This window comes from Nicotiana tabacum, chromosome 13 (genome assembly GCF_000715075.1).
Source record: "Nicotiana tabacum cultivar K326 chromosome 13, ASM71507v2, whole genome shotgun sequence".
Classification (NCBI taxonomy): Eukaryota; Viridiplantae; Streptophyta; class Magnoliopsida; order Solanales; family Solanaceae; genus Nicotiana; species Nicotiana tabacum.
In genome coordinates, this window is record NC_134092.1 from 110590146 (window position 1) to 110617363 (window position 27218).

The 27218-nt window shown below is 34.6% G+C and overlaps 2 protein-coding genes across 4 annotated transcripts; both read left to right on the forward strand.

The window, feature by feature from the left end:
* Nucleotides 1–322: 322 nt before the first annotated feature.
* LOC107829202 (protein S-acyltransferase 8-like) lies at nucleotides 323–6358 on the forward strand. Of its 3 annotated transcripts, none has more exons than XM_016656668.2 (5): nucleotides 323–515; nucleotides 3242–3427; nucleotides 3684–3974; nucleotides 4249–4479; nucleotides 5564–6358. In XM_016656668.2, the coding sequence occupies exons 1-5, from the start codon at nucleotides 471–473 to the stop codon at nucleotides 5948–5950; spliced, it is 1140 nt and encodes a 379-aa protein (XP_016512154.1). In that variant the 5' UTR covers nucleotides 323–470; the 3' UTR covers nucleotides 5951–6358. The 3 variants fall into 3 exon arrangements, with proteins under 3 accessions (XP_016512154.1, XP_016512153.1, XP_016512155.1); XM_016656667.2 differs by lacking the exon at nucleotides 323–515 and adding an exon at nucleotides 785–1114; XM_016656669.2 differs by lacking the exon at nucleotides 323–515 and adding an exon at nucleotides 785–1114 and having other exon boundaries at nucleotides 3242–3400.
* Nucleotides 6359–8457: 2099 nt separating this feature from the next.
* Nucleotides 8458–25867, forward strand: LOC107829204 (26S proteasome non-ATPase regulatory subunit 12 homolog A-like). The gene is made up of 12 exons (XM_016656670.2): nucleotides 8458–8648; nucleotides 8746–8940; nucleotides 17931–18038; nucleotides 18120–18224; nucleotides 18377–18433; nucleotides 18523–18719; nucleotides 20588–20687; nucleotides 21702–21814; nucleotides 24288–24441; nucleotides 24575–24652; nucleotides 25262–25501; nucleotides 25577–25867. Exons 1-11 carry the CDS (start codon nucleotides 8646–8648, stop codon nucleotides 25478–25480), a joined length of 1329 nt encoding a protein of 442 aa, XP_016512156.2. The 5' UTR covers nucleotides 8458–8645; the 3' UTR covers nucleotides 25481–25501; nucleotides 25577–25867.
* The last annotated feature ends 1351 nt before the right edge of the window (nucleotides 25868–27218 follow it).

The window sequence follows — 27218 nt, forward strand, 5'->3', positions numbered from 1 at the left end:
CCGACTTCGGAGCTCACTCCCAAAAATCTAATTTCGACTTTTTAACACTCGAACTCGATCGGACGTAAGAAGGCCGAAATCTATTTCGACCGTATATAAAATCAAATATTGAAAAAGAGAAAAAGAAAAGAAAAAAAAGAAAAGAGAAACGCCCCTAATAATAGAAGAAAACGAAGAGTAAAAAAAGAAACAAGAAAAAATATATACATTATATTATATGATAAAGAATGGAAAAGAAAACTAGAGAATTAAAAAAGGCAAGATAAAAAAAGCCACCAACCATCATTAAATCCACCGCATTTGAACCACAGACCGCCATTTTAACCCCAATTTGTCTGCAAAAAAGTTGGAAAAGGCCAAAAAAGGAAAAAGTAAAAAATAAAATAAAATAAAATGAAAGCAAACAATTTCTACTACTTGTGTACTCTTCTTGTTGTTGCTTTAGCAAAGTGACAAAGAATCACTCTTTCATGGCCATGCCTAAGCGCGTGTACCAATCTTGGAAGGCCAACAACGTAAGCCATATATATTTAGCTCTAGATTATGCACACTTAAATATTAGTATATATTTTTTCATATATTTCTCTGCTTTTTTTCTTTTTATTTTGGTTGAGTTAATGGTTTCTTTTGAAGTATATTGACAATTGGGTGTACTTATTGTGTTAAAGCTTGATGGGTTTGTGTTACTTTACTGGAATTTGATGTGGGGTTTGTTGTTTCACTTAGCTTGTATTGAAGGGAAAAAAGTGAAAGCTTTGGTCTTTTTGGAGTGTTGGAGGTGGTTTTTTTTGTTTTGTTGAATTCTTTGTCTTGAGTTTCAAGTTTGGGTTATTCATATTCTTGAATTTGTTGTGAAGTAGTAAAATTTGATGGCTAGTGGAAGTGGTGGAGCCATAAATTCTAACTAGGGGATTCAAAAAACACTACACTAAAATTTTTATTTATATAAAGGGATTCAACAAGTTATATATATACATAGTTTTTAAAGTGCTATTATCCGGTGAAGGGAATTCAGTTGAACCCCGTCACCATACATAGCTCCTCCACTGGCCAGTGATCTCAAATGGTTTCTTATGGTCCAATGAGAGGTTTATCATTAGATGAAATGTTGTTGGTTAGTTCTAATTAATAAAGTATCAGCATTAATAATCTTTACAATGCTGTGTTTTTTTTTTAATTGGTTGGTCATTGTTGTGGCAAAAGTTGTCATTTGCACAATGCTTGTCGAGTTTAAAGTATTGAAATGCTTAATATTTGCTTATGGAAACTTGTAATTTCGTCATTTAAGAGCTTTCTTCTAACTGATAGTTATCTGTTATGACCTCGACATACTGTTTTGGTGTAAAGTGGGCATACTTTATGACCTGAATTCGTGATATTTCGAGTGGGATTGTCATTCAAGTCCTAGAATAGTAAAGACTTGAATTAACGGCATTGCATTTATTGCAGTGCCTCGTTGTATTAATTATCTAATATGTTAACATGACCCCTCGAGCTTCAGGTGATGAAGCAACTTGAGTTCATGAATTATTTGTGGTACTGATAACCGAAAAATGGCGTGTCTCTGACGACATTGTGGTGCTAACGTGGGCTCGATTAAAAACATGTTATTGGAGTCCGATGTATAGTTGGACGGCAACATGCCACTAGCTGAGTGTTGCGTGAGTGCTGATGAGAAATGTGTTGGTCAATGGAAAGGTGTTGTTGGGCAGCGGCGTGCCGTTGGTTGAGCATTGACTGGAGACATGTTACCAGACAACATGACACTAAGTATGCGTTGACCAAAAGGTGCTGTCATACGGTAACTTAGTGTTGACTACAAATTGTCAGTCGATGGCGACAGACTTGTCAGCTGACTTATGCTGACAATTAACATGGCAAGTGCTGCTGGAACAATGGCCGGAAAAGACGAGGAATAGCGGTTGCAATGGTACATTTGTTAGAAAAAGATAAATAGACATCACCAATGAGATGCAGTGCCGTCGAATCATCACCAGCATCGAACTGGCAGGAAGAGATGAGAAAGACCACTGGAAAGGGATGAATTGTCACTTGAAAGAGTGGGATGTTTTCCTCATGCACGTATTCTTCTATTTGTATCCATTCACGAGCTATTTTTTGGACATATTGCTTTAGGCAATAACTATTAGCAGGGCTTTTCCTATTGCAAGAGAAATGCTGAATAACACTTGCAAAATATGTGGCCATGGCTATACTATTTCTTCCCAAAGGAAAGAATGCTTTGTTAAGTTTTTGTTCTCTGTACTATGTATAGATAGTGCATTCCATAGATGGAGGTCTGCTGTAGTTCCTACAGAGAAAGAAGTAGTTCCTATTGGTAGAGTAGGGTCAGCTGATAGAAATAGAAACACCACTACTGGATCTCTCCTAAGTCACATTATATGTGAGTACGGTTGTGATATTGGTACTGACAGAGAGCAGCTAACATTCATATCTTTGCGAAACTCTGGATTTTAAGTTTAAAATTTATTGCAAAATCTAGAATTGCAATTTCGTTTATGTTGGAGTCAAGCTCGTGAAAGGCTGTGGTGGCTTGAACATTGAGATGCACTATCAGGGATTCACTTATCAAACTTGCAAGTTCCTATTATTGACTCATTTTTTGTTGGAACGTCATAAGTTGATGCTTCTTTTGTTTCAAAGTGGTAATATAAAATACACCTTGGTGGTTTTAAGGGTATTACCAATGATGTGATTCAGATAGAGCACCAATTGGTGAAATGAATCTAGGGCGGTGTTTCTGTAATACAAGGGATTTCCTACATCTGCTACAAACTCTTTGGAAACTGTAATGTAGCTGGGGATCTTAGCCTTCTTTGATCAATAAAAGGATCTTTTGGTGCCTCCTGACAATGTGGAGGGAAAAATCTCACCTCTTCTCAAACATGAGTACACTTTATAGTTTATATTTGCAACCTCAGAGTAAAAGTCTGTGGTTTCTCCTAAAGAAACTGCCCCATCAAAAGAAGAAGAAAAAAAGAAGTGGCTACAACGCCAGAAAGCACCTTCAGTGCCCAAGGGAACCAGAAAGATGTGGACTTGATTTGCCGTCTGTAAAGTAGATTACTAATTGTGATCAATTGTTTGTTTCGTAAAACAAAAACCTATCTATTGATTTCTCAACTTTGAGTATGACTATGCTGCTGTTCTCTTGGACACATGCCCTTGTACTTGACTTTTTTTTGTTTTTATTTTTTTGCTGATTATGTATAATGTGCAGAAATTCTTGCTTGGCGGGAGGCTGATATTTGGACCAGATGCTAAGTCATTGATTATTACCTTCACGCTCATCCTTGTCCCTGTTGTTCTATTTTGTGTGTTTGTGGCAAGAAATCTCGTGCATGAACTCCAGCCGGGAAGTGCAGGATATACAATTTTGGTGATAGCTATTGTCTTCACAATTTATGTTAGTTTCTTAGATCTTCCTTTTAGTGGTCTTTAGTGATCCATCATACTTGGCATACGTTTCAAGAAAAATTCCTTGTGTTCCTTCCTCAATTTCTTTGAACGGAAATCTATGAATTTCTGCATTCCCGTTTCTTCTCTCCCAGAAAGGATGTAAAAAAAAAATTTTTTTTTTTTTGGTTGCAAAAATACCCCATTGTCTATCGTTTTGTTTACATTGTTTTCAGTTGCCTTTAATGTGGTTTTGGTTGCCGTAGGTCTTCTTACTTCTACTCTCAACATCAGCAAAGGATCCTGGCATTGTCCCCCGTAATTCTCATCCTCCAGAGGAAGTACTAGGGTATGAATCTTCAGCTTCTGTTGAAGCTAGCACTAGACCTTTGCCTCGCACCAAAGAAGTGCTTGTGAATGGTTTGCCAGTGCGAGTTAAATATTGCGAAACATGCATGTTGTACCGTCCGCCAAGATGCTCTCACTGTTCAGTATGTGATAATTGTGTGGAACGATTTGATCACCATTGCCCTTGGGTGGGTCAATGCATTGGGAAGGTAAGTACATCCATTGTCATTACCATTTCTTTTCGGTGTTAATGGAGAATCTGCTATTTGTTGCATGTCTTACGCCTCCTAATCTCTTTGGTTCATCTAAAGATGAAACTTGGCAACTGTATCCTGGCTCCGAATTGTTTATATAGGTTTCTTATGTGTATATGTGTAAGATTTCTAGGAGAAGAGAAGCTTATCTTCTACTTTAATTGCTGTTTACTGTTTGGATATCCTTTGAGATACTTATTCCTTTTTTCTCTTCTTTTTTGGTGTACAGCGGAACTATCGTTGCTTCTTTCTCTTTGTTTCGTCAACAGCCCTCCTTTGTGTTTTCGTCTTTTCGATATCAGCTTTGTATCTGAAACTTCTTATGGATGATTCTGGAACTATTTGGAAAGCTATCAAAGAATCACCAGCAGCTGTGGCATTAATGGCCTATTGTTTTATTGCACTGTGGTTTGTTGGAGGTCTAACTGGCTTCCATTTGTATCTCATGGGTACAAATCAGGTTAGTTTGGTTTTATACTTCTTACTGTCAATAATTTAATTCTTATCTGCTGTTGTGCATCTGAGTACTATCATAGTAATATTTTTAATTCCTATATGATGGCTCTGTTATTGTCATGGTGTTATTGGAAAGTCGAATACAATCTCGTGTTTAGGAAATGATTAGGAGATGCCTAGAACATGGTGACATAGTTGTTTCCTATTTGTCCTCTATTTGCTATCGTGGGAGGGAATTCTTTATTTACTTTTCTTCTTTACATTTTTTGGCTATTTTTTTAAGTGTCGTTTCCAAAAAATGTGACATATGTTTAGATGATTCCGTTAATAGTATATATTGGAGGAAGTGGAATATTCTTGTTCAAGAATATGATCTATAGTTAAGACTTATTATTACCCAATAAAGGGCAGCCCGGTGCACTAAGCTCCCGCTATGCGCGGGGTCCGGGGAAGGGCCGGACCATAAGGGTCTATTGTACGCAGCCTTACCCTACAATTGACCTTATGGTCCGGCCCAATTTAAAATGTAAAACACGTATTTCCTTGAATAATTCTTTTTAATGTTTTTTATTTGCCTTGCGAATCGTCAGTATGTTGTTTTCATGTCCATGTTGATGGTTCTTAAATTCCTCATAAAGAGCCTCTATAAGGGCTAGCTTGTCGGTGTAGTTATAAAGAACAAATGCAGGAGCTTGTTCCATCTCATGTGCCGTTTCGTTTGCTTATATTTTATAAGATTCCTGAACAAGGAAGTTTTTCTCCTTTTTTTTTGGGGGGGGGGGGGGGGTTAAGACAACTATTAGCAGTCAATTCAACAATGATCTGTGTAGCAAATTTTACATCTATTTAGGAGCAAATGCTGTTGAAAATAGAATTGGATGAGTGCCTTCTGTGATCTTATCACACTTTCAAGAAACTAATTGACAGATAAGCAGCTTTTAGTGGCTGTATGTCAATTGTTGTTCGAGAATGATTCTGTTTTTATTTGGAACATCTTTTGTTTCTTTTTGAATATCGACCATTACCTTTTTATCTTTTTCTCCTCGTGCTTAATTTTGACATGTTTTAGTTACAAATGATCTCTGCAGACCACATATGAGAACTTTCGTTATAGGGGAGATAACAGGAACAGTGTGTATAACCGGGGATGCATCAGCAATTTTCTTGAAGTATTCTGCTCAAGGATAGAACCTTCAAAAATCAATTTCCGTGGATATGTACAGGAAGAGGCATCAAAGCCTCCTAGGAGTAACGTTCAAGAAACAGAAATAGATATCTCTGATGGGGATACACGAATTAAGGTGGAAGACGATCTTGATATTGGAGATGATATCATGAAGATATCCCAACGACGTAATTCTGAGGAAGTTGGTGATGTTAGAGGTAGAGGAAGTGACAGGTCGCCCATTGGTCGTTCTGAGGTTGACTTTGGATTTGGTCTGGAGTCTCATTTTACCTCCAGACCCTCTTACTAGCCGGGGCAGAACAAGTGAAAAGAAACTAAATTCAATATCACCAATTTTTTCAACGACTCCTACTTCCTTCTGCTGGCATTATTTGGAGCACTCAGAAGGACATTCAACCGATCATTTATTGAGATTTAAAAATGTAACACGATACTTATCGCTAGCCATGAACGTGCACTTACGTGCTCTTTCTCAGGCTTCTCTGGCTCTTCTTGTTCTCGTAAGGTATTGATATGACATCTTTGTTGGAGGGAATGGATGGTCGCTTTTACAATCGTTTGCTGGTTATAAGCGATTCTTGGAAAAACTATAGCTATAGATGAAAGGCTGGTTAAATTCTTTAGTTTGTATCTATCTCCTCAGGAATTTGAACAATGTGTACATCTTTTCTTGTGGTTTAAGGTGCTTTTCTGCAAATTAAGCTAAGTCTTTGTATTGTAACACAAGAGCAGCAGTTTGAGTTCGTTTATCAAGGTGGATAGGGATTGTTTATCTCTACTCTTTGAACATCTTCATATTAGGTTAATCGGTTTGACCTTTCAAATAAAGATAATGAGTGAATAAAGCATAAGCAGTTCTTAAGATATTGGGCATGAATATGGCTTTGTCCCTTAAAAACTAGATTAGAAAATTTTGGGAGTGTTCTTTTCAAAATTTAAATCAATAAAATCTCATCTTAAATCAATGATTGAAAAAGTCATTAAATGAAATTTAATATAAAATTAATTAAAAACTTTGCATCTCAAAATTTTAAAAAAATAAAATTTCAAATAAATATATTTGAAATTTTATAAAACCTTAAGTTACTAGTATTAGTTTAGCCGCATCTCGTCTTTTTGGAGGAAAAAATACTAAATAAACCTTTGTAGCACTATCAAAAGGTAATATGCAAGCTTTCTAGAAGCACAAATGGGTTGTCTAGAATGATAACGATAATAATAATCTCGAGATTGTTTACCAGTAAAACGGTACAATTGAATTTATACGTGGTTTATAGACAAATGAATTGATTTGATCCAAAAATAATAGATGGATCAGATAAAAATGTAAGACTTAGCCTTGAAATTGAAGTAAAACGGCAGACATCTTAGTCCGGGGCGCAAAGCTTCCGGAGGCAGTAAAGACAATATAAATAAGCAAGAAAGTAAAATATTACTGAGCTTTTGATAGAATATGATGTATGCTTGTCAGAAAATTTGTCCCTTTACAATGATAATAGAGCTCACTATTTATAGTTACATCTAGGGAGCAAGGTCCTCGGATCAAGCCCTTCATAAATGACAATTATGAGGGCCATTGAAGAATATGTAATGGTGGACAGTGAATGCCATATTCTCTGTAACAGATCATGCACTTAATGCTATAAAATATTCTTCATTAAATGTTATCGGATGGCAGACATTTATTTTACCTTTATGAGTATCATTCTCTTTGATGACAAGCGAGATCACTGCCTTCGGGTCCGACTGCCTTTTGTCTTCGACTCCACGTGTCGCTTTCTCATGCGATCATTAAATATGAATATATTTTACTCCATACATAGATTAGATGTGGAATTATTTTATCCAACATTTGGTTGAATTTTTACATAGAAAATTAGCAAATTCGTGATTAATTAATTTTATAATAGAGTACTATTCTATTCCGCATTGAATAATTAATCCCACAAAGAGTTTGAAAATTAAAGTTGTGTTTGGACACGAATACAATTTGGAATTGTTTTTGAATCTTTGTGAGTGATTTAAAGTGATTTTTTTTTAAAAATAACCTTTTGGAGTTTTTTTTTTTTTTTAAAAAAAAATTTGAAATTTAATTTCAACTAAAATTTAAAATTTTCATTGCTAAATACTGATTCCCAAAAAAAAAAAAAAAAATCTGAAAAAAAGTAAAAAAAAAAATTATGGCAAAACGGGCCCTTAGTACTAGTACTATTTTTATATTTTTTCAATAACGCAGCAAAGTAATGTAACAGGATGAAAGTGTATTTTCGAGAATCATAAGGCCTACAATGTTTGGACCCGTTTGGCCATAGATTTTACCAAAATAAATTTAGGTTTTATTTGGCAAATACATATTTGACCATAGATCCAAAATATCACTATTGCATTTTTCTAAAATTGCCCCAAACTTTTATATTTTATAAAAGAGCCCACCATTTATTGTTTTGTAACAATGTTGCTTCGTCTTCTCGGTCACCTAATAGTGTATCATGTAGTTCATTATAAAAATGATAATTTTGTATCAAATTTATTTATGTTCAGGACTATGGTTTGCGATAATATAATGAATATTATTGATAATGGTACTGTTAGGTATTTGTGATAGTTTTTAGAATTTATGAGTATAAGTCATATTTTTTTAAAATAAATTTGAGAAATATATTTTGAAAACTGATATCCAAATATATTTTCATTTTCAAACCAAACTTCACCAAATTTAGGAATATAGGACCAAAAGCATACGAAATCTCTTTGTTCCTTTTTCTTTAAAAGATCGCCCCTTTTCGGCAGAGAATAACTATTCCCACAAGAAAACTGGAATAAAGAAGGAAAAAAAAAACAGAAAACAGAAAATAAGTGTAAAAAGACTCAAAAAGTAAAAATTAGAAGTCTTCAAACACTCCTCTCTCTATTTCGTTCTGTCTCTCTCTTCTAGGGTTTCAGAATCGATCTCAATCGAACTCCAAAAAACTCAAAAATTCAATATGGTAAATGTTCGATTATCTTTAGATTTCTATATTTCGTGCTTAATTTTCGATCTATTCCTCTGTTTATTCATTTGAATTTTTGTTTTTGCGTTTACAGGAAGGTGATGGGAAATTGGAGGCCCAAATAGAAGCGCTTTTGAACGTAGAGAAGCAGATGAGGCAAGCTGGAGATGTTGCCGGAACTAGAAAAGCGGCTACCGATATTCTTCATCTTTGCTTCGAAGCTCGTGCTTGGAATACTTTAAATGAACAGATTGTTCTCTTGTCTAAGCGCCGTGGTCAATTGAAACAGGCATGCTTATCTATCTCATTATATTTATTTATTTATCAGTTTATTCTATAAGTTTGTTTAAACAAAATTGTTTTATTTTGTTTGTCTATGAATTTGGATTTGAAATTCAAGGTTTTATTTGCTAAATTATGTGAACTTGTGAAGTAAAAAGGTAGAAAGTCTTAGAAATTGGTAGTTTGTGTGCGCGTAATCTGTTGATGTGATTGTAGCTAAAGATCTTGACTTTTTCGCGCAAATGAAGTTTGATTTGATCTTTTGTCTTACTATATAAGCCCTTAGTCCCTATTTATTTGGCTCTATTTGATTGGACACGGATTTCAAGAAAGAATGAAAGACATTTGAAATTTGTGGTCTAAAACAAGTCATAAACATTTTTGTGGTTGTGAATTAATCTTATTAAGTGTAAAATGAGAAGTTTAAAGTGAAATTGTTTCTATTATAAGGAGGTATCGTTCATTTTGGGCAGTCTTAGAAGGAAAGTGCATCACTTAAATTGGGACTGATGGAGTAGTACTTTACTAAGTAAATAAGCAAGGTTGATTTGATGAACCCAACTGTGATGCTGATGCTAGGAATGGTTAGAACTTACAGGAAAATGTATTAGTAATCTTTGTTTGCAAGAGTTGAGAAAAACAGTTTAAATTAGTATTTAGACTTGCCAAAATTGGATTTACTTTCCAACTTTTCCTTTTTTGCTTCTCTCACACTTGTTTTTCTGATCATACTACTAAAGTGGTTTGAGTTATTTTTTTTCGATAAGCAAATTTAGACCTTTTTTGATTTGTGCATGTCGTCCTTGTGCATGAGTATAATTGTTTTTGCAATATGTATTATATGGCGGAGATATAATATGCTGACTAGGTTCTTCGTTGATCCTGCTGTAAATTTAATGACAAGAGCATGGAGGACATGCTGAATCCATAGTGTGTAAGTCAAAACTTTATGTGTTTTTGCAACTTAGCGTGTAACCTTTGTTTAGCGAAGGAGGAGGTGAAGAGAAGGAGAAGAGGTGAGGTCATTGGACTAATGTTCTTCTCTATGGATAAGATTATCTCTATGCTTTGCTTGGTAGAAAGGGAATGGAAGTGAGATTCTTGCCCTTATTTGGACATCAAAGAAGCAATAGGGCAGAGTAGTGCTTGACATTTTAGTTCGCTTGATTTAAAAGGTCATCTGTATGTTAGTGTCTATGAATGCTTCCTTGAACATAGTGAAATTTGGTAGGCTGGAGATCCACTTCGAAAAGGTGAAAGGCTCTCCTCATTTATTTTCCCAAAAGGATACCGGAAAACTAGCTTTCCTTCCATCCACTTTAATGCTGCTCACAATCATAACTAGTAGTCTAGTACTATTAGATAAGGGTTTTGGATGGATTTTGCCCCTTGTTTGATAAGTAAAGAGTAAATTTTATATTGATGTGTTCTAGCAATAAAAAAGTGTTGGTAAGGAAAATACTTCCAAGATGTTCATTGTAAAACATGTAATGAGCTGACAAAACCTATAAAGACATCTACATCATTTGCAATTGCCATGTTGCACCAGCATTTTTCCTGTTTTACCGATGAACTACCTTAGAGATGGCTTCTTTTGTGATTCCCTTTTTTTTTTTAATTTTCTTGATGACGATTCTTTATTAGGATGATTATTAGCCTGTTTGGACAAGCTTTTTCTTGGGCCAAAAGTGCTTTTTTGTCAAAAGTACTTTTTAAAAAAAAATTGAGGTGTTTGGCCAAGCTTTTAGAAGCAAAAAAGTGCTTTTGAGGAGAAGCAGAAGCAGTTTTTGGGAAGCAGAAAAATGTAGCTTCTCTCCAAAAGCACTTTTCTGAGAAGCACTTTTAAGAAAAATACACTTAGAAGCAGTTTTTAAAAGCTTGGCCAAACACTAATTAATGCTCAAAAGGGCTTTTCAAATTAATTAGCCAAACACAAACTGCTTATCACCAAAACCAGTTTTTTGATAAGTACTTTTGAGAAAAGCACTTCTTAAAATAAGCTGATTTTAGAAGCTTGGCTAAACATGCTATATTTCAGTGTGATATTTGGTTGATGGACTTCTAGAAGTAGTATTCAAATTTATGGTTGGGGAAGATAAATGACCAAAATTGAATTATTAGGATTTAATTGAAAAGTGGGTTGGATAAAGACACTTTGAGCTTTCTTGGAAAGGTATTTGGAGAGGGTTAACAAAGGGCCAAAGTTCTTGATTAGTGACATTAAGCGGAGAGGTCCAAAGGAAGAGCTTGGGATTAAGAACCAAACAAATGAAATCTGTCAACTACGACCAAGATACAAATATAGAATCCTATATTGGCAACCAAATTGTGGATCAATAGCTCTATTTGTGTAACTTTTGAGCCATCTTTCCTGTGCCCCCAAATATTTGTCTTGGAGAGGGTAGGAGTTGCGGTAATAAATGATCATGGATGGTCTATTGGTCTTGGATGTGTTTGCCTTAGGAACTTAGGAACAACAATTTCTACCTGGGTACTACTTCTGTATACAACTTACCGGAACAAGAAACACAAAGTACCTATAGATGCAATGGGCTAGGATGCAAGGAAGTATATGAACCATTTAATTGCATAGCATGCGAGGCCTAGGCACTTGGTGTTTAATTAGAGGGAGCCTTGACACAACGGTAAAAGCTGTCTCCATGTGACCAGGCGGTCACGAGTTCAAGTATGGAAACAACCTCTTGCTGAAATGCAAGGTATGGCTATGTACATAAGACCCAATGTGGTCTAGTCCTTACCCCGAACCCCGCACATATCGTGAGCTTAGTGCACTGGACTGTCCTTTTTTAACATGACTGGGAACGTGCATATTGTGTCTACATCTACGAATGCTTGGGCAATTGGCCACCGATGTGCTTGTGTTATAGGAAAATCAGGCCATCATACTCGAGTTTCTTGTAAGCTCCCGAGTCCTGTTCATCCCATATTTGAAGTGGCTTTTTGGATGTGCTCTTCCTTTTTGCCCTATACACACACACACACACACTCACACACAGAGTAATGAATTTAATTTACAGATATAAAGCTTTTAATATGCAAGAAATAATAACTCTTGATATTATATACAAACTAGGGAGTAGTACAGAAACACAATTTGAAATATAAAGACTTACATGACTACAGAGGGAGAGAGGTTTCCTTTCGGGAAAACCCCAAAAGACTCTTAAAGCAGTAAACTTATTTTTCAAATTTTTGCTATTTTACAAAGGGGTTTATATTACAAGGGTTGAAAGGTGGAAAGTGGTTTTTGTCATTGGTGAAAGAGAGGGAATATGTTATTTTTCTTCGGTTATTGTAGTGTCTTCCGTCTTCATAGAACACTCAATTTATAGGCGTTTTGCGGACTTCACTTCCGGACTTCATATTGCTTGAAGAATCTTTCTTTTCTCTTATTCACGTGAAGTTTTCAGAATATGTCTTGCATTATTATCCTCGAGTTACTGTAGGTCTTGTATTATTGTCCTTGAGTTACTGTAGGAGATGCCTTTCCATATAAAATGTCTTCTCATTCCTGTAGATGTCTTTTCATTGCATTATTGTGCCGAGCCTTTCTTTTGATTCCCAACTACTTTTCGTCCTTTTCTTTCTATTTTTTGATCTTCTTTTCTTTTTGGTTATTATGACTGGGGTTTGCTTTTATGTGTCAAGATTGTGTAAGGCTATTGAGTCGAAACTCATTCCTGAATCATCATTTGGGTCTTAAGAATCTTGATAATTTAGATTATCGTCTTCTCCTGAGCTTTGTCTTGGAGATATTTCTGGACTGGGATTTTTGATCATATATTTGCGTTCGTTCTCCCTATCTTGGAAGAATTTTTCTTATGTTTGTTTAACTATATCTTCGATTTTCTCATTTTTTTTTCTTTTTAGAGATTATGTTTTTCTTTTTCAATACTTCTCCTTGTACTAATGTTCTAGGTAGTCTTCGTCTTGTTTGGCTTGATGAACCTTCATCTTCACTTTTTGGCAAAGTGACAGCCATAAACGGATTTGATAAGTCTTTACCGGCTACCGTTTGAATTGGACTAGCTGTATCTCCATCCGATAAAGTGGATTTTATTGCATTCATTGGGGAATGCACACCCTTCACATCCATTTTACTTTGAGATGGAGAACTCAATTGTTGTGGATTACTCACCTCCTGGATTTGTTGAGAGAATTTGAGTTTGGGATTGTGCTAACTCAAACTTTACTGCTTGGAGTCTGTGTTATAATACTTTCACCTGCTCCACAAGTCTTACCTTTTCTTGTACCAAAATCTCGTTCTTTTGATTTAGTGTCTTGAAGGCTTCAGTCATTGATGAGCAATGATCACAAAAAATTATTTTATCTGTATCTTTTTGAATATTATATTGAGGGATTTTTTCTGGGTTTTGTCAGACTGCTGGAGAAATATAATAATTTGGTCCTAATATACCCCTTGAATAATCTAATGCTTCAGTAAAATCATTAAAACCTTTAAAAAGAGTTTTTTCTAAATCTTTTATAGAGTCTTAACACTTCTAGCCAAGTTTGAAAAACACCATTTGTCTTACCACATAATATTTAAACCTTTTTTCTTGGCTTTTGTCTGTAAAATATTGGCATAGAGCATTTAGAGCAGCTATAGAATATTTAGTGTTTTTTTATTATATGCTATTCATAAATTATCTATCAAGCATCTATGTGGTCTATCTATTATACATCATGCTAGAACTCTGAATGACATATTTGACGGCGGAAAAAATATTAAATTATGTTTCCCAAACCATATTTTGTCCATACTAGTCTGTTCTACTAAGGCTTGTGGCTTAAATTGAAAATTACCTAACATTGTCTGAAAATATATGTCCGAGGGTGAAGCTTGGACGCCCTTTCCCTTATCTTCAATCTTGGGGGCTTAGTGATAATACTAAAATAGATGGATATAAGTTACATGATAAAACAGAGTTAATAAATAGAATACAAGGAAAGAAGATATTGGCAAGTAAAAATGCATGAAAGAGTATAGAATGGACAACATTTACTTGCCCGGAAGGACATTTTGGGTGGTTAGTAATGCCATTTGGATTAAAAACAGCTCCACCTATTTTTCAAAGAAAAATGGACAGTATATTTGGAGAATATAAAGATTTGTTTTGTATATGTAGATGACATATTAGTATTTAGTAAAGATATTAAAGAACATTTAGGACGCCTACAAACAGTTTTCAGACTATTCGTGGATAACGGAATAATAATTAGTAAAAAGATGGAATTATGTAAAAATTATACAAATTTCTTAGGAGTACTTTTAGGAAATGGAAAAATTAAATTACAACCCCATATAGCTAAGAAAGCCTTAGAAATGCCAGACAAACTAGATAATATTAAAGAATTACAAAGGTTTTTAGGAATAGTAAATTATGCAAGAAATTTCATAAAAGATGTAGGCAAAATAGTTGGACCTTTATACGCTAAGACAAGTTCTATGGGACAAAAACACTTTAATAGATATTAAACTAGTACAAAAAATTAAAGACAAAATAAAAAATATTCCTGATTTAAACTTGCCATTAGAAACAGACTATTTAATTATAGAAACATATGGAAATTTTGAAGGATGGAGAGCAGTTCTAAAAGCCAAACCCAATAAATATAGTGATAAGAGTGAAGAAAAAATATTTGCTTACCAAGCGGTAAATATAAAGAAAAAGGGAATATGAGCAGTATAGATGTGGAAATATTAGCTGTAATCTATGGACTATATAGTTTCAGACTATATATTAAATAAACCAGAAATTTTAATTATAACTGATTGTGAAGCTATAGTTAAGTTCCACCAAAAAATAAATGAAAAGAATAGCAGTAGAAGAAGATGGTTGAACTTCATTGATACTATATCAATCTATAACTTAACATTTGAACATATTAAAGGATTTCACAGACCAGTTAAGTAGGTTAAAAATTATTGTCAACTAATAGATATGATTCTACATTTACGAATCCCAGTCTAGAAATATCTCTGAGACAAAGCTCAGGAGAAGACAATAATCCAAATTATCAAGATGCTCAAAACCCAAATGATGATTCAGGAATGAGTTTCGACTAAATAGCATTACACAATCTTAACACATAAAAGCAGACTCCAGTCATAATAGCCAAAAAGAAAAGAAGATCGAAAAAGACAAAGAAATTTTTTAGTTTTTATTGTTTGTACTAGTGTATGAGTAATGTTTTCAAAAAATATTACTCCATCTCTAGTGAGTAAACAACTGCTATTGTTATGTAATATGAAACTTAATCAATACATCTTACTTTAGAAAAAATTAAAAATACAAAAAAATTTCGAGCAACACTTAAAGAATATTTGAATAATATAGAGATAAATCATCAAAGAGAACAAGAAACTGATTTGGACGACAAATTTTAAGAATTACCTCATTTTGGGAAATACAGAATTCTAATAACGAGATAACACAAGGAAGAAATTATATAAGATTTATCAAAAGACAGATAAAACATATCCCATTAGGATAACATATGTTAGAAACGGACTCCTATCAAGAAGTAAAAAAACGAATTAAATAGATTATACCCAGAATATATTAGACTAAGTAGAACAAACAAGAATCCTTAGAGGTTAAACCAACTGATATATACAATATCAAGTTTAGAATCTAGACTATTAGGATACATAAAAGCTCTAGTCTCTTAAAAGAAGATAACAACTTGTTTTAAACCATATTAAATACACATTTATGAGGCAACACCCTTTGACTAGATAAATAGCTATCAATTATTGGTATTTAAATAGAGAAATAGAAAGAAGAAGAGAATTAAAGAAAGTTGAAAAACTCTTAACAACAATCTTAGAATTAGTTACACAAGAATTATCATCGTTAATAATAAATACAGTAGTGCAACATATTATAAGTAAAGAAACAATATTTGCCATAAATTGGGAATTAAAAGGAATAAAAACTGATATAGAGACCTTAGAACATAGAATACAATTTATAAAAAGGAACAAAGTGTAGATACCGTTGGGATAGATAAAATCAAGCATGATAGATAAATTAAAGAATCTAGAATATCTAGACTTAAGAATATATCCGGAAAAGAAATATAGAATATTAAAAGAAAATTCAGTCATAAAGTGTAACTTTAGTAGTGGAGAACATATATTACATACTGAAGACAAACAATATAATACTCTAGTAGATTTTATAATTAAATTTAGTGAAAAATCTCAAGAAAATAATAAGAACATTAGATATAATAGAATTCTTACAAAATAAACAAAGAAAGATTTTAGAAAAATTAGAGCAAAATTTAGATTTTTTAAAGTTACAAGCAGTGTTTTAAAAGGTGTGGGCGTAAGGCGAGGCGTTTTACATATGCTTCAGCAAGGCGTAAGCCCCGAGGCATGAGGCGTAAGCCCCATATGTATTTAATTTTTAATATTTGATAAAATAATATAATGACAGTAAATATTTATAAACAGGTAAAATTGCATAAAAATTGAAGAAAATTATAAATATGTGATATATATATATATATAAAATGAGCTCCATCCCCATAAAAAACTAATCAAAACAATCTATTATACGCTACTTACAAGTACAAGTAACTTGAGTCTAAAAGAATAAAGTTTTTTATATGGAGGAACAAAAAGGATGATTAACCTGCAATTTGAACTTTGAACTTGCTGCTATGAAGGAGAATGGAGTTCTCTTTGTATTTGTAAAAAAAATTAAATATTCGTTGCTTTTGGGAGATATTAGCAGACTAGCGGACAAGATAAAAAATTGGGAAAGACAATGAATTAGGGCTTCAATCAATAAAAAAAGTCTTGACTTTTAAATTTAATACTTTTGAGTTCCTTTTTAAACCTTTTGAGTAATTTCCAAACTCACTTTTGAGAATTTGGGTATTATATGAAGGACTTATTCAACAAATTTTGTTTTAATTTGAAAAAGTCTCTGGGGCTTACTCCTCACTAAAAAAACGCGCTCCGAAATAGAGATGGAGTTGTTTACTCACTAGAGATGGAGTTTAGAAATATCTCCAAGACGAAGCTCAGGAGAAGACGATAATCTAAATTATCAAGATGCTCAAGACCCAAATGATGATTCAGGAATGAGTTTCGTCTCAATAGCCTTACACAATCTTGACACATAAAAGCAGACCCCAGTCATAATAGCCAAAAAGAAAAGAAGATCGAAAAAGACAAAGAATAAGACGAAAAGTAGTTGGGAATCAAAAGAAAGGCTCAACGCAATAATGCAATGAAAAGACATCTAAATGAATGAGAAGACATTTTATATGGAAAGGCATCTCCTACAGTAACTCAAGGACAATAATGCAAGACCTATAGTAAGTCGAGCACAATAATGCAAGACATATTCTGAAACTTCACGTGAATAAGAGAAAGGAAAGATTCTTCAAGCAAAATGAAGTCCGGAAGTGAAGTCCGCAAACGCCTATAAATTGAGTGTTCTAACAACCGAAGAAAAATAACATATTCCCTTCTCTTTCCCCAATGACAAAAACCACTTTCCACCTTTCAAACCTTGTAATATAACCCCTTTGTAAAATAGCAAAAATTTGAAGAATAAGTTTCCTGCTTTAAGAAGTCTTTTGGGGTTTTCCCGAAAGGGAAACCTCTCTCCGTCTGTAGTCATGTAAGTCTTTATATTTCAAATTATGTTTCTCTACCACTCCCTTGTTTGTATGTAATATTAAGAGTTATTATTTCTTGCATATTAAATGCTGCTTTCTATCTGCATTACTCTTGGTATATGGTTAGTCCCCTAACTCCTTAATAACAACGATGGATTAACCTGTAAATTCCTAGGTATTGAGGTCTGTATATACATAGTGAGCCATTCCCGTGAAAAATATACACATGGGGCAATGCAGTACTTTGTCTAGTTTTGATGAATGATTTTATGCGTTCATTTGTCCTCTTTATACTTTAGTAACATGCTTGATGTTTTTCTTGTACTTGTGCAGGCTGTACAGGCCATGGTCCAACAAGCAATGCAGTATATTGACCAGACACCAGATCTTGACACTAAGATAGAGCTCATCAAGACGCTTAACAATGTGTCTGCCGGAAAGGTTAGCGTGTTTTCATTTTCATAAAAACATTGCTGCAATCTGTTTCTCTCTCTTACTGAGCAACCGTGATCTGGCATGTAGATATATGTCGAAATTGAGAGAGCTCGCTTGATTAAGAAACTCGCCAAGATTAACGAAGAACAAGGAAAAATAGCCGAGGCTGCTGATTTGATGCAAGAAGTTGCGGTCAGTATTTGGTGACTTTCGCTTTGGTGTCTTCTAGGTCTTTTTTGCTTTGCTCAATCGATGTCAAGCTGCAACAGTGGGGTTCCTTTTCTTTCTAGAAAAATCTTTCTCGATGGTTTTCACTTACAATGCGCCCATGGCTTAACTAACAGGTTGAAACTTTTGGGGCGATGGCAAAAACTGAGAAGATAGCCTTCATTCTTGAACAAGTATGTGATAGATACTCTTTCTTTTCTTTCTACTCAAACATAAATGAGAGCATGCCTTTGGACTAACTGTATGATGCTGAATACTGCAGGTTCGTCTATGCTTAGATCGTCAAGATTATGTTCGTGCTCAAATACTCTCAAGAAAGATCAATCCCAAAGTGTTTGAAGCTGATCCCTCTAAGGAAAAGAAGAAACCAAAGGAGGGTGAAAATGTGGTTGAGGAGCCTGCTGCAGATATTCCATCACTATTAGAGTTGAAGCAAATCTACTATCAATTAATGATTAGGTACATCTGATTATGTTTTAAATGTGGGTTTTGTGTCAAGTTGTTTTCTCTAGATTTGATGATAGTGTTACACCCTTTGCGCTATCAAGCATTCAGCTCATTTATGCAAACTCAAATAGGATTTTAATATAGTATTAATTATTTCTGTAGAAAAACTTGGAATAGTTAACTGCAGTCATGGTTAAAGCTTGCATCTTCTGCCCTTATTTTTGGTGATTTCTGTAGCATCTGGACTGGACATATTAGTGTTTAAGAGAACTTTTTTATGTGCTCATTTTCAATGTTTGCTGACAGTTGCTCTACATAATTCACCTTTACGTTTGAGTTTGGATAAGACATGCTTCCTGAATAAAAATAATGATTATCCTCGTTGTGTATATGTTTTAGTTGTCTATGAGAATTTTAGTGTTTTACCCTTATCCAAGGGACTAAGGGGTCGTTTGGTAGGATGCATTAGATAAAATAATGCATGCATTAGCTTTGTGTATTAATAATACCTTGTTTGGTACACTTTTTGAACCTATGCATTAGTTATGCAAGCATTACTTATACACACCCTATTTGGTATTATCCTATGCATAACTAATGCATAGGAATCCATGGTATTAACAATGCAATGGGTTTTAATGCATGCATTAGTTTAGTTAAAGACAAAATTGTCCTTCAAAATTTATGCTTGATTAAAATATACTATTAATGCAAGTTTGAAATAATCCAAGAAAGTGGGAAATAAAATTGTATCCCTAGTAAATAAATAAATACTTAGCATATTTTTTTTTATAAATAAATATTCAGTTCGATACTACAATATAGGTAGACAAATCAAATAAATTTTTTTTAAACCTTTTTCGTATAAAAACATTCCTCAACATATGTTTCTTTTAAAAAGATAAAAGTGATGGACTGGTTATGAGGGTATTTTTGTAAACAAATAATTCTTTTAGAAATTGTGCAATGCTTTAATACATCAAACCAAACAATGGATAAGAAATATGTCAGCATAACTAATGCCAGCATAACTAATGCAAGCATAACTAATACCAGCATTACTAATACACCCTATTCAGCATTATTCTTATACACTCTACCAAACGACCCCTAAAGGGAATGTTATCCATATTTTCTCAGTAACAATTCATTTTAGCAGAATGGTTCATATTTTCATCCAAAGAGATAATACACATCTGTGCATTCATTACAGTTGAGAAATAGAGAGATGCAAATTCCGCATAGCTGCATGTTTGAGGCAGTTTCGTATTTGCTCTCTCTGTTTTGGTTTATATGATGAATGGATTTCCATCCATAAAATTTCACTGGGAGCAGGAGACTAAACTTTAGGAGGTCAATTATAGTTCTGTTATACTCTGCTCTTCCTTTCAAGAGGTGTCTCTGTTTTCTTGAGAATACATGATAATTAAATTATGTGGTTGTGATCATCTAAACTCTATAAATTTTAGGCACCTAAGTTGAACAAAGTAGTCAAAAACGAAAAGTGCAAAAAAGCTCCAAAGCCTGTTGGAACTTTAAGCGCAAACGCAATTAAAGGCTGGGCTTTAGGGAAGAAAGCACAAAAGGGAAAAAGTAAAAAATAGAAATGTAATGCAAGCAAATGTAATAGTTATTTGGAGAAAAAAATGGATGAACTATAATTATGCTATATATATGATGTTGTGCCCTTAACTTCTTCGAGAATTTTAGGTTGGAACAGGACTGCTGATTTAGCAGATCACCAATCCTAGGGCCTAAAAGAGCCTGCTTAGTAATTTTGAATGATGTAGCTCTAGATGAACAAGTTGTTGCAGTTGGATATCGTTCTTTGCATTTGAATATCTTAAACTGGTGAGTCATTTGCTCTCTTTCTGGTGCAGGTATTACTCACATAGCAACGATTACCTTGAAATATGTCGTTGTTATAAGGCTATATATGAGATCCCTTCTGTGAAAGAAGACCCAGCACAGTGGATACCGGTAATTGGTCCTTTTCATGCATACTCGCGTTCTACTTCATTATAATTTCGAGATGTTGCTTGTCGTATTATCCAATGCTTATTCAGTTTTGAATTCTTAAAGTAGTACATCTGTGAAATGTACTGTTGGTGAATGAGCAATTGCATAACTTCAAAATAAAGTGACATCAAATTCATTTACCAATGTCAGATACCAACTTTGACAAAACTAAAATGGTTTGGAAATTATTAATCTATTGAAACAGAGACCTTATTGTTGCATAACTTTAAAAGAGAGGATGATTAAATTAATTTCCCACTATGAAATTCCAATTGCTACGTCAAGTAAAGATGCTGTGGAATTACCAATATATATCAAATTCATAGAGGCATACTCTCTCCTTCTCTTTTTCTGGGAAATGCATGGTTAAAGAAGAGAAGGAATATCATTAGTTTTCTTTGGTATCATATGGTAATTGTGAGCTGAGACTGGCGTTGTAGTCTTATGCAGCTAGTCAGGCCTCTCTTCATCTTAGGGGAGAAGGGCATCCTTATCATCTTTTAGATAAGAGGGTAGGCATCCTTTTCATTTGTCAGAAATTTGATTACATGTGGGAATAAAAGAAGAAAGCTTTATCACTTGCAAGTTCACCCTTGTTGATCAAGGTCTTAGCTTCTTCTCGGCCTTCAAGCACATGTTGGAGCACCACAGCTATCTATGCCAATGTTTGTGTGTAAAAACAACTGTAACACAGCTTTAAAAAGGAAAGAAATTTGAAACTGGTATATTAGGAGAAAAATCTGTGGATGGATAGCTTTTTTTATTTTGGTAAATGGTAACTTGAATCTTAATAAGAGGCTATTTTCTTAATGGAGCTGGCATGTTTTTTATTTTAAAAGCATTTCCAACTCGTAGGGGTAGATAGATGTAGGTAGAGGAGCTCATCAGTTGTATTTGAGATTCCAAATCTTGAAGATGACTTATTGCAGATAATACTTGATCAACCAGCATGCTGAACTCTGTTATTTTATGCAGGTTCTGAGGAAAATTTGCTGGTATTTGGTATTATCTCCCCATGATCCTATGCAATCAAGTCTTCATAACTCAACTTTGGAGGACAAGAATCTTTCAGAAATCCCTCATTTCAGGTTTTCGTGTGAAAATTCTCTTACAGTATGTTTATTGATGCTACTTATAGAAAAAGGAAAAAAGGAATTACTATGTGGAGATATTATCTTTGCATTTGCTTATTGGGGTTTGTGGAGTTAAGATTTCTCAAAATTTTGGCAACCGTAGTCAACTCGTGTGGTTATGGACTATTTGATAATAAATATATTGTACTCCTTCTGGATAATTTTGTATGGCAATTTCTATTCAGCATGTCGAGGATGTTGCCACCATCCATCAACAATCTCATTCTTTGCATGCTTCAAAGACTTCAGGATTTTGAATTTATTTAACTATTCACAAATTTATCCTATGTTTCGTAAACTAATGAAGTTTCAGCAACTATTTTAATATTTCTTGATTACTATTTATAGTACAAGTGTCAAATTAGCATGTTAAACTCCCTCCCTAGTCAAATCGTATCACATGTAATACATTGGTTGGAAAAATAGAATTCAGAATCTTGGCTCACTGGATTTTGCATTTTTGCAATGTTTGCTTACTTGATACTCCCACCGTCCCATTTTATGTGACGGTGGTTGACTGTGCACAGAGTTTTAAGAAAGAAATAAAGACTTTTGAAACTTGTGGTCTAAAACGAGCCATAAACATTCTTGTGGCTTTAAATCATCCCACTAAGGATAACATGAGAAGTTTAATTCTAAATATAAAAAGGTAATCATTCTTTGCTCGGGACAGACCAAAGAGGAAAGTATGCACATAAAATGTAACCGAGGCAGTATGCTTTTTGCATGTTGAGGCTGAAGGAGATCGGAGTCATTCAATGATTAGGTGATCTTTGAAGTCCGTATTTTTTGAAAGGCAGAATACCCAATTACCTTGCCCTTGGATCAGAATTTATAGTCGGCCCCAACTCTCTTTTTCCACGTTTTAACACCCCTACTTTGTCAAGACACATTTTTTAAACACCTCCATCAGAGTGTGATCCTCAATTGCGTTGACAAGGATAGCACGTCATGCGCTAAGGCCTTTTATTGTTTGACACGTGTAATTTGCTTGTCCTACTTGTAAAAACCAGTGTATAAAATTTCTGATTTTTGCACTCTCTTCTTCTTCACCCTCCATCATTTTCGTCTCCTCCTGGACAACCTCTTGACACCTCTTCTGTCATCAACACCAAAATTTTTTCTTTTCTTGCATTGATTTTCCACTAAAATTTCTTAGCCCATTCCTAACTTCATATTCCAACTCACCATCACAGTGGCTCCTTATTCCCCCACCAGAATATTTTTAACCTAATCTTCCCTCATCTCATTCGTCCTCTCTTTACCGAAACAGATCTGGTAAAAAGAGAGATGTGGAAGATGGTGGTGGTTCCATCAGTAGATATACTGCCAAAGACCTCTAGCACTACCGTCCTTACCACCTTCAATTCACATCTTACCATCTATACACAAAACGCCCCACTGACCGCCCTGTCAAAACCACCTTTAAATACCGTCTTCTTCATTATTCTAAAGATCAGCCATGCCACCGCACCGGTACCAACCTCACTTCTCCACTTCATTCCTTCATCACCTTCTTCCCTCTACCAACCACAGTAGCTCCTCGTGCTTCATCATTCTTTTAAAAACAAACGTGTCTTTAAAATCCATTTCCATCACCAACAATTCATCGTCATGATCAACAATTCTTCATCTAATTTTACCATTGATGACTCTCAGAGAAGTAGAAAGCCCCATCTTTTTCAGCACTGCCAAAGAAATCTCTGATATTCCCTAATTTTGCCTCAAATTCGGCAATGTAAAGGTGGTTGTGGACGGAGCTCCCTCGAGTCCATTTTCCTTGAAGTTAGCGGAGGTGGGGGACATGAATAAAGAGGAGAAGGAGGGTAAAGGAACAAGAGTAAGCTGGAGGTGTGTGGGTGGGTTGGGGGGGGGGGGCAGGAATAAAGGAGGATAGGAAAAAGAAAGAAAGGCGTCAGCTTTTTGGGAGTTCAGGTGAATGGAATTCACGGTGGAAGAGGGTTTAAGGAGGGAAGCAGGAAGAAGGGGAAGGGGGAAAAAGAAAAGAAGGGGAGACGGGGGAAAGGAGTGACAGAAGGGGTTGTTTTCTTTTTCTTTTCTTTTTTATATTTTATCTTCCTTTTTATTGTAAATTTTTAATGATTTAGTACTTTTTTTAGCTAAATAAATCATATTCATGCACTTATCAGTGTGTTTGGCACGCACTATTGCCACATAAGCTGCGCCACCACCACATAAGCATGGTCAGAAGTGTTTGTTAATAGCTTATTCCGTCGAGTAGGGGTAAAAAAATGAAAAAACCGGGAGTTGGGGGCCAACTTTTAGATCCGGTACCAGTGCATATCAGAATGATTCAATGATTGGGGATCTTTGAAGTCCATACTTTTTGAAACTGACGTTTCAAAATTGAAACTCTAAACAAAAAAGTCAAGTTATGGCTTTTATTAACCTTCTGTTTTTGCTTCAGGCTGCTTTTGAAGCAATTGATTACCATGGAGGTCATTCAATGGACTGCTTTATGGAATACTTTCAAGGATGAGTTTGAAAATGAAAAGAATATGCCTGGTGGCACTTTGGGTGACAAGGCTGCCGAAGATCTCAGACTGAGAGTTATAGAGCATGTAATATCCGAAGGCTTAAAGTTTCTATTGGTTGATTCTGTTATAATGGCACCTGTCAACTTGGTCTATGCTGCAGTCCTCCACTTTGCTCTTGAATTTGATGTTTCACTTTTCAAATACTCTTCCCTTGCAGAACATCCTTGTCGTCTCAAAATACTACTCGAGAATAACTTTGAAGAGACTGGCAGATTTATTGTGCCTCAGTATCCAGGTGCATGTTTAATTTATTGCTACTCATTCAAATTTTATTCATGTGTTGTGTACAACAGCTACATGTTTTACTTCAACTTTTGTGGGATGTGGGTGCCTGCTATTACAAAGCCAATGTGATCTAACCTAAGTGCAAGGGCTGAGGCTCCAAGAGTCTACAAGTCTTGGGTCTCTCTGTGCCTTACAGCGATGTAATTTTGATTTTGTAAATCCATAGGCTGCTGGCTTTGTTAATTCAGAACCTGTTCGTGATAGTTTAGATCACTGTTGTAGCGCTCTGATGGAGGGAAATTTGTGCTACATTTTTGTGTTAAAATAGTAAAGGTGATTCTCTGTGTGAGTATAAAATAAAATTCTGTTAACATTGATCACTGGTGAGCTGCTAGATGTTTCCAATATTTTATTATTTCATATTTTACCTTCTGTGGTGTTAACTTTCAAATGATGGAACTGAACCAATCTCTGGGTGCCCGCGTTCTATTTTCTCTTCATTGTTACTGACTACTGAGCATAGCCTGTCTAGACACTGCAGCCGTTCACAGAAACTTATATACCTCTCTTAGCATAAATTCTTCTGGTGACCCTCGTGTTCTTTCTTTTTTTATCTCAGGAAACCGAGAAGCATCTATCTGAAATGGTTGTATCAAAAGCATTGGTTGCTAAGATTGACAGACCTATGGGTGTAGTCTGTTTCCAACCGGCAAAAGACAGCAATGACATCTTGAATTCATGGGCTTTTAATTTGGAGAAGCTGCTTGACCTTGTAGAGAAGAGTTGCCACCAAATCCACAAAGAAACAATGGTACACAAAGCTGCATTAAAGGCTTGAAAGACTAATCAGACTCTACAGGTAGAGCCTCACATCAATTATAGCAATTCGGGGTAAGGAAGTTGATTATGTGACAAAATTGAAATCCTTTTGCAGTCTGGGTTGCTCTATTTTAAGGACTAGCAGCAGGAACAAAAACTTGCAATCAACCTTGCTCCCTGCTATCATGATCTGCCTGCTTGCTTTTCTCGGTGTCAGGGCTTCGACTTTCTTCCCCCATTTACCCTTTTGTATCTTTAGCAATGTTTTCTCTGCATGATTTATTCATTGAGATCAACAAAATTCAGGTTTGATGCTAAAAGATCTCAAGTTCTTTAATGTTTATTTACTCTGTTATTTATCACATTCAGAGGACCGGAGAAAGAGAGCCATGGTTTTATTTGAAAATGCTGCTTTCCCTGGGTGTGATTTTAATGGTGTGCCTCCTTGTTTTGGAATCCGCTTTTAGAACTTGAGATGATGGTAAGGGATGCGTAAAAAGAGTCTTAAGACTATATCCTTGCCTTGGCATAGTGGCAGGGGAAGGAGTTTTTTTGCGTGTGTTTGGAATAGATAACTGCATCCTGCTTCCTGAGGTTGTTTTCTTATTCAAATAATCTGAAATGAAAAATAGAAGGCGTAAAAAGGGACACATGTGACTAACGATAGAAACTTATCCACGATATTTAGACCAATTCATTTAGTAAATTATGATTAAGTGATATGTGAAGGAAAAAGTTGAGGTAAAAGTTTACATTAATTAATCATAGTCGAGCTAGAAGTGCGCATAAAGAGCGAGAATCAATTATGCTATGGCTTTTATTTATTTTTAATTTCTCTATGGTGTCCAGCTAAATGACAAATTCAATTTGTGATTAGCTCTTCCAGCATGGTTTTTTTAAAATTATATACGCTGACGTTATAAATGCCGGTAACGAAAGGGGATAGGAAAATATAAATTTATACCAGTAAATCTATATTTGTTCACATTATTTTTTAACGTAGTCGAGGTTAAACTGTTAGGTCGATATCGTTTTCTCTACATTTCAATTTCTAGATTGATATTTACCTTACATTTTCCGAATAAAGAGAGTAATGGTAAAAACAAAGCCAAAGTACATTCATCGCAAAAATGGAAACATATTAGTGATTATTTATCTAGCTGATCTCAATTTATTTGAAATTGAGACGCACATTTTGCTCTTGCAACCATATTTAGCTGTTTTAATTTTATGAAAGCCTCACGCCCATCAAGTTACATTTCTATTTTCGTCACTTCTCAAAAGAAAATAAATGAGCAAATAACCGACCGTATTCATTGTTTATTTAGCCATATACATAGATTATACATTCATTATCTATATACATATAATACATAAATTATGCATATATTATACCTCCCTTGACTATTTTTAGTTTAAATAGTTGGGTGAACGGCTACTTGAGTTAATTCTTCTTTTAATTAATGTGATACCTAATTTGACATTGTCTGAATTTGAAATGCACACCACCCACCATCAAAGAATTCTTCGTCTGTAATAATTTGAATTTTAGATGACATAAACTTAACATTATCTTGGTAGAATTCAAGAATGTAAACACTCATTTGGGAAACCCAAAGATTGTATTGCTTAAATATTATCGTATTTGTCGATGAAATATTACAATGGTTATCCCTAAACTTGTCTAATAATATATAAGAGCATTTAGTTTATTATTCTTGATAAGAATTAACATAAGAGCGATCCGGATTACTATT

Bases quoted from the DNA above. Each gene is read 5' to 3' on its own strand.
- LOC107829202 (XM_016656667.2), top strand. From the start codon at position 1,064: ATGGTTTCTTATGGTCCAATGAGAGGTTTATCATTAGATGAAATGTTG. The intron at 3,428-3,683 runs GTTAGTTTCTTA...TGGTTGCCGTAG, and splicing joins CTATTGTCTTCACAATTTAT to GTCTTCTTACTTCTACTCTC. The intron at 4,480-5,563 runs GTTAGTTTGGTT...TGATCTCTGCAG, and splicing joins ATCTCATGGGTACAAATCAG to ACCACATATGAGAACTTTCG.
- LOC107829204 (XM_016656670.2), top strand. The intron at 18,039-18,119 runs GTTAGCGTGTTT...TCTGGCATGTAG, and splicing joins ACAATGTGTCTGCCGGAAAG to ATATATGTCGAAATTGAGAG. The intron at 20,688-21,701 runs GTAATTGGTCCT...TATTTTATGCAG, and splicing joins ACCCAGCACAGTGGATACCG to GTTCTGAGGAAAATTTGCTG.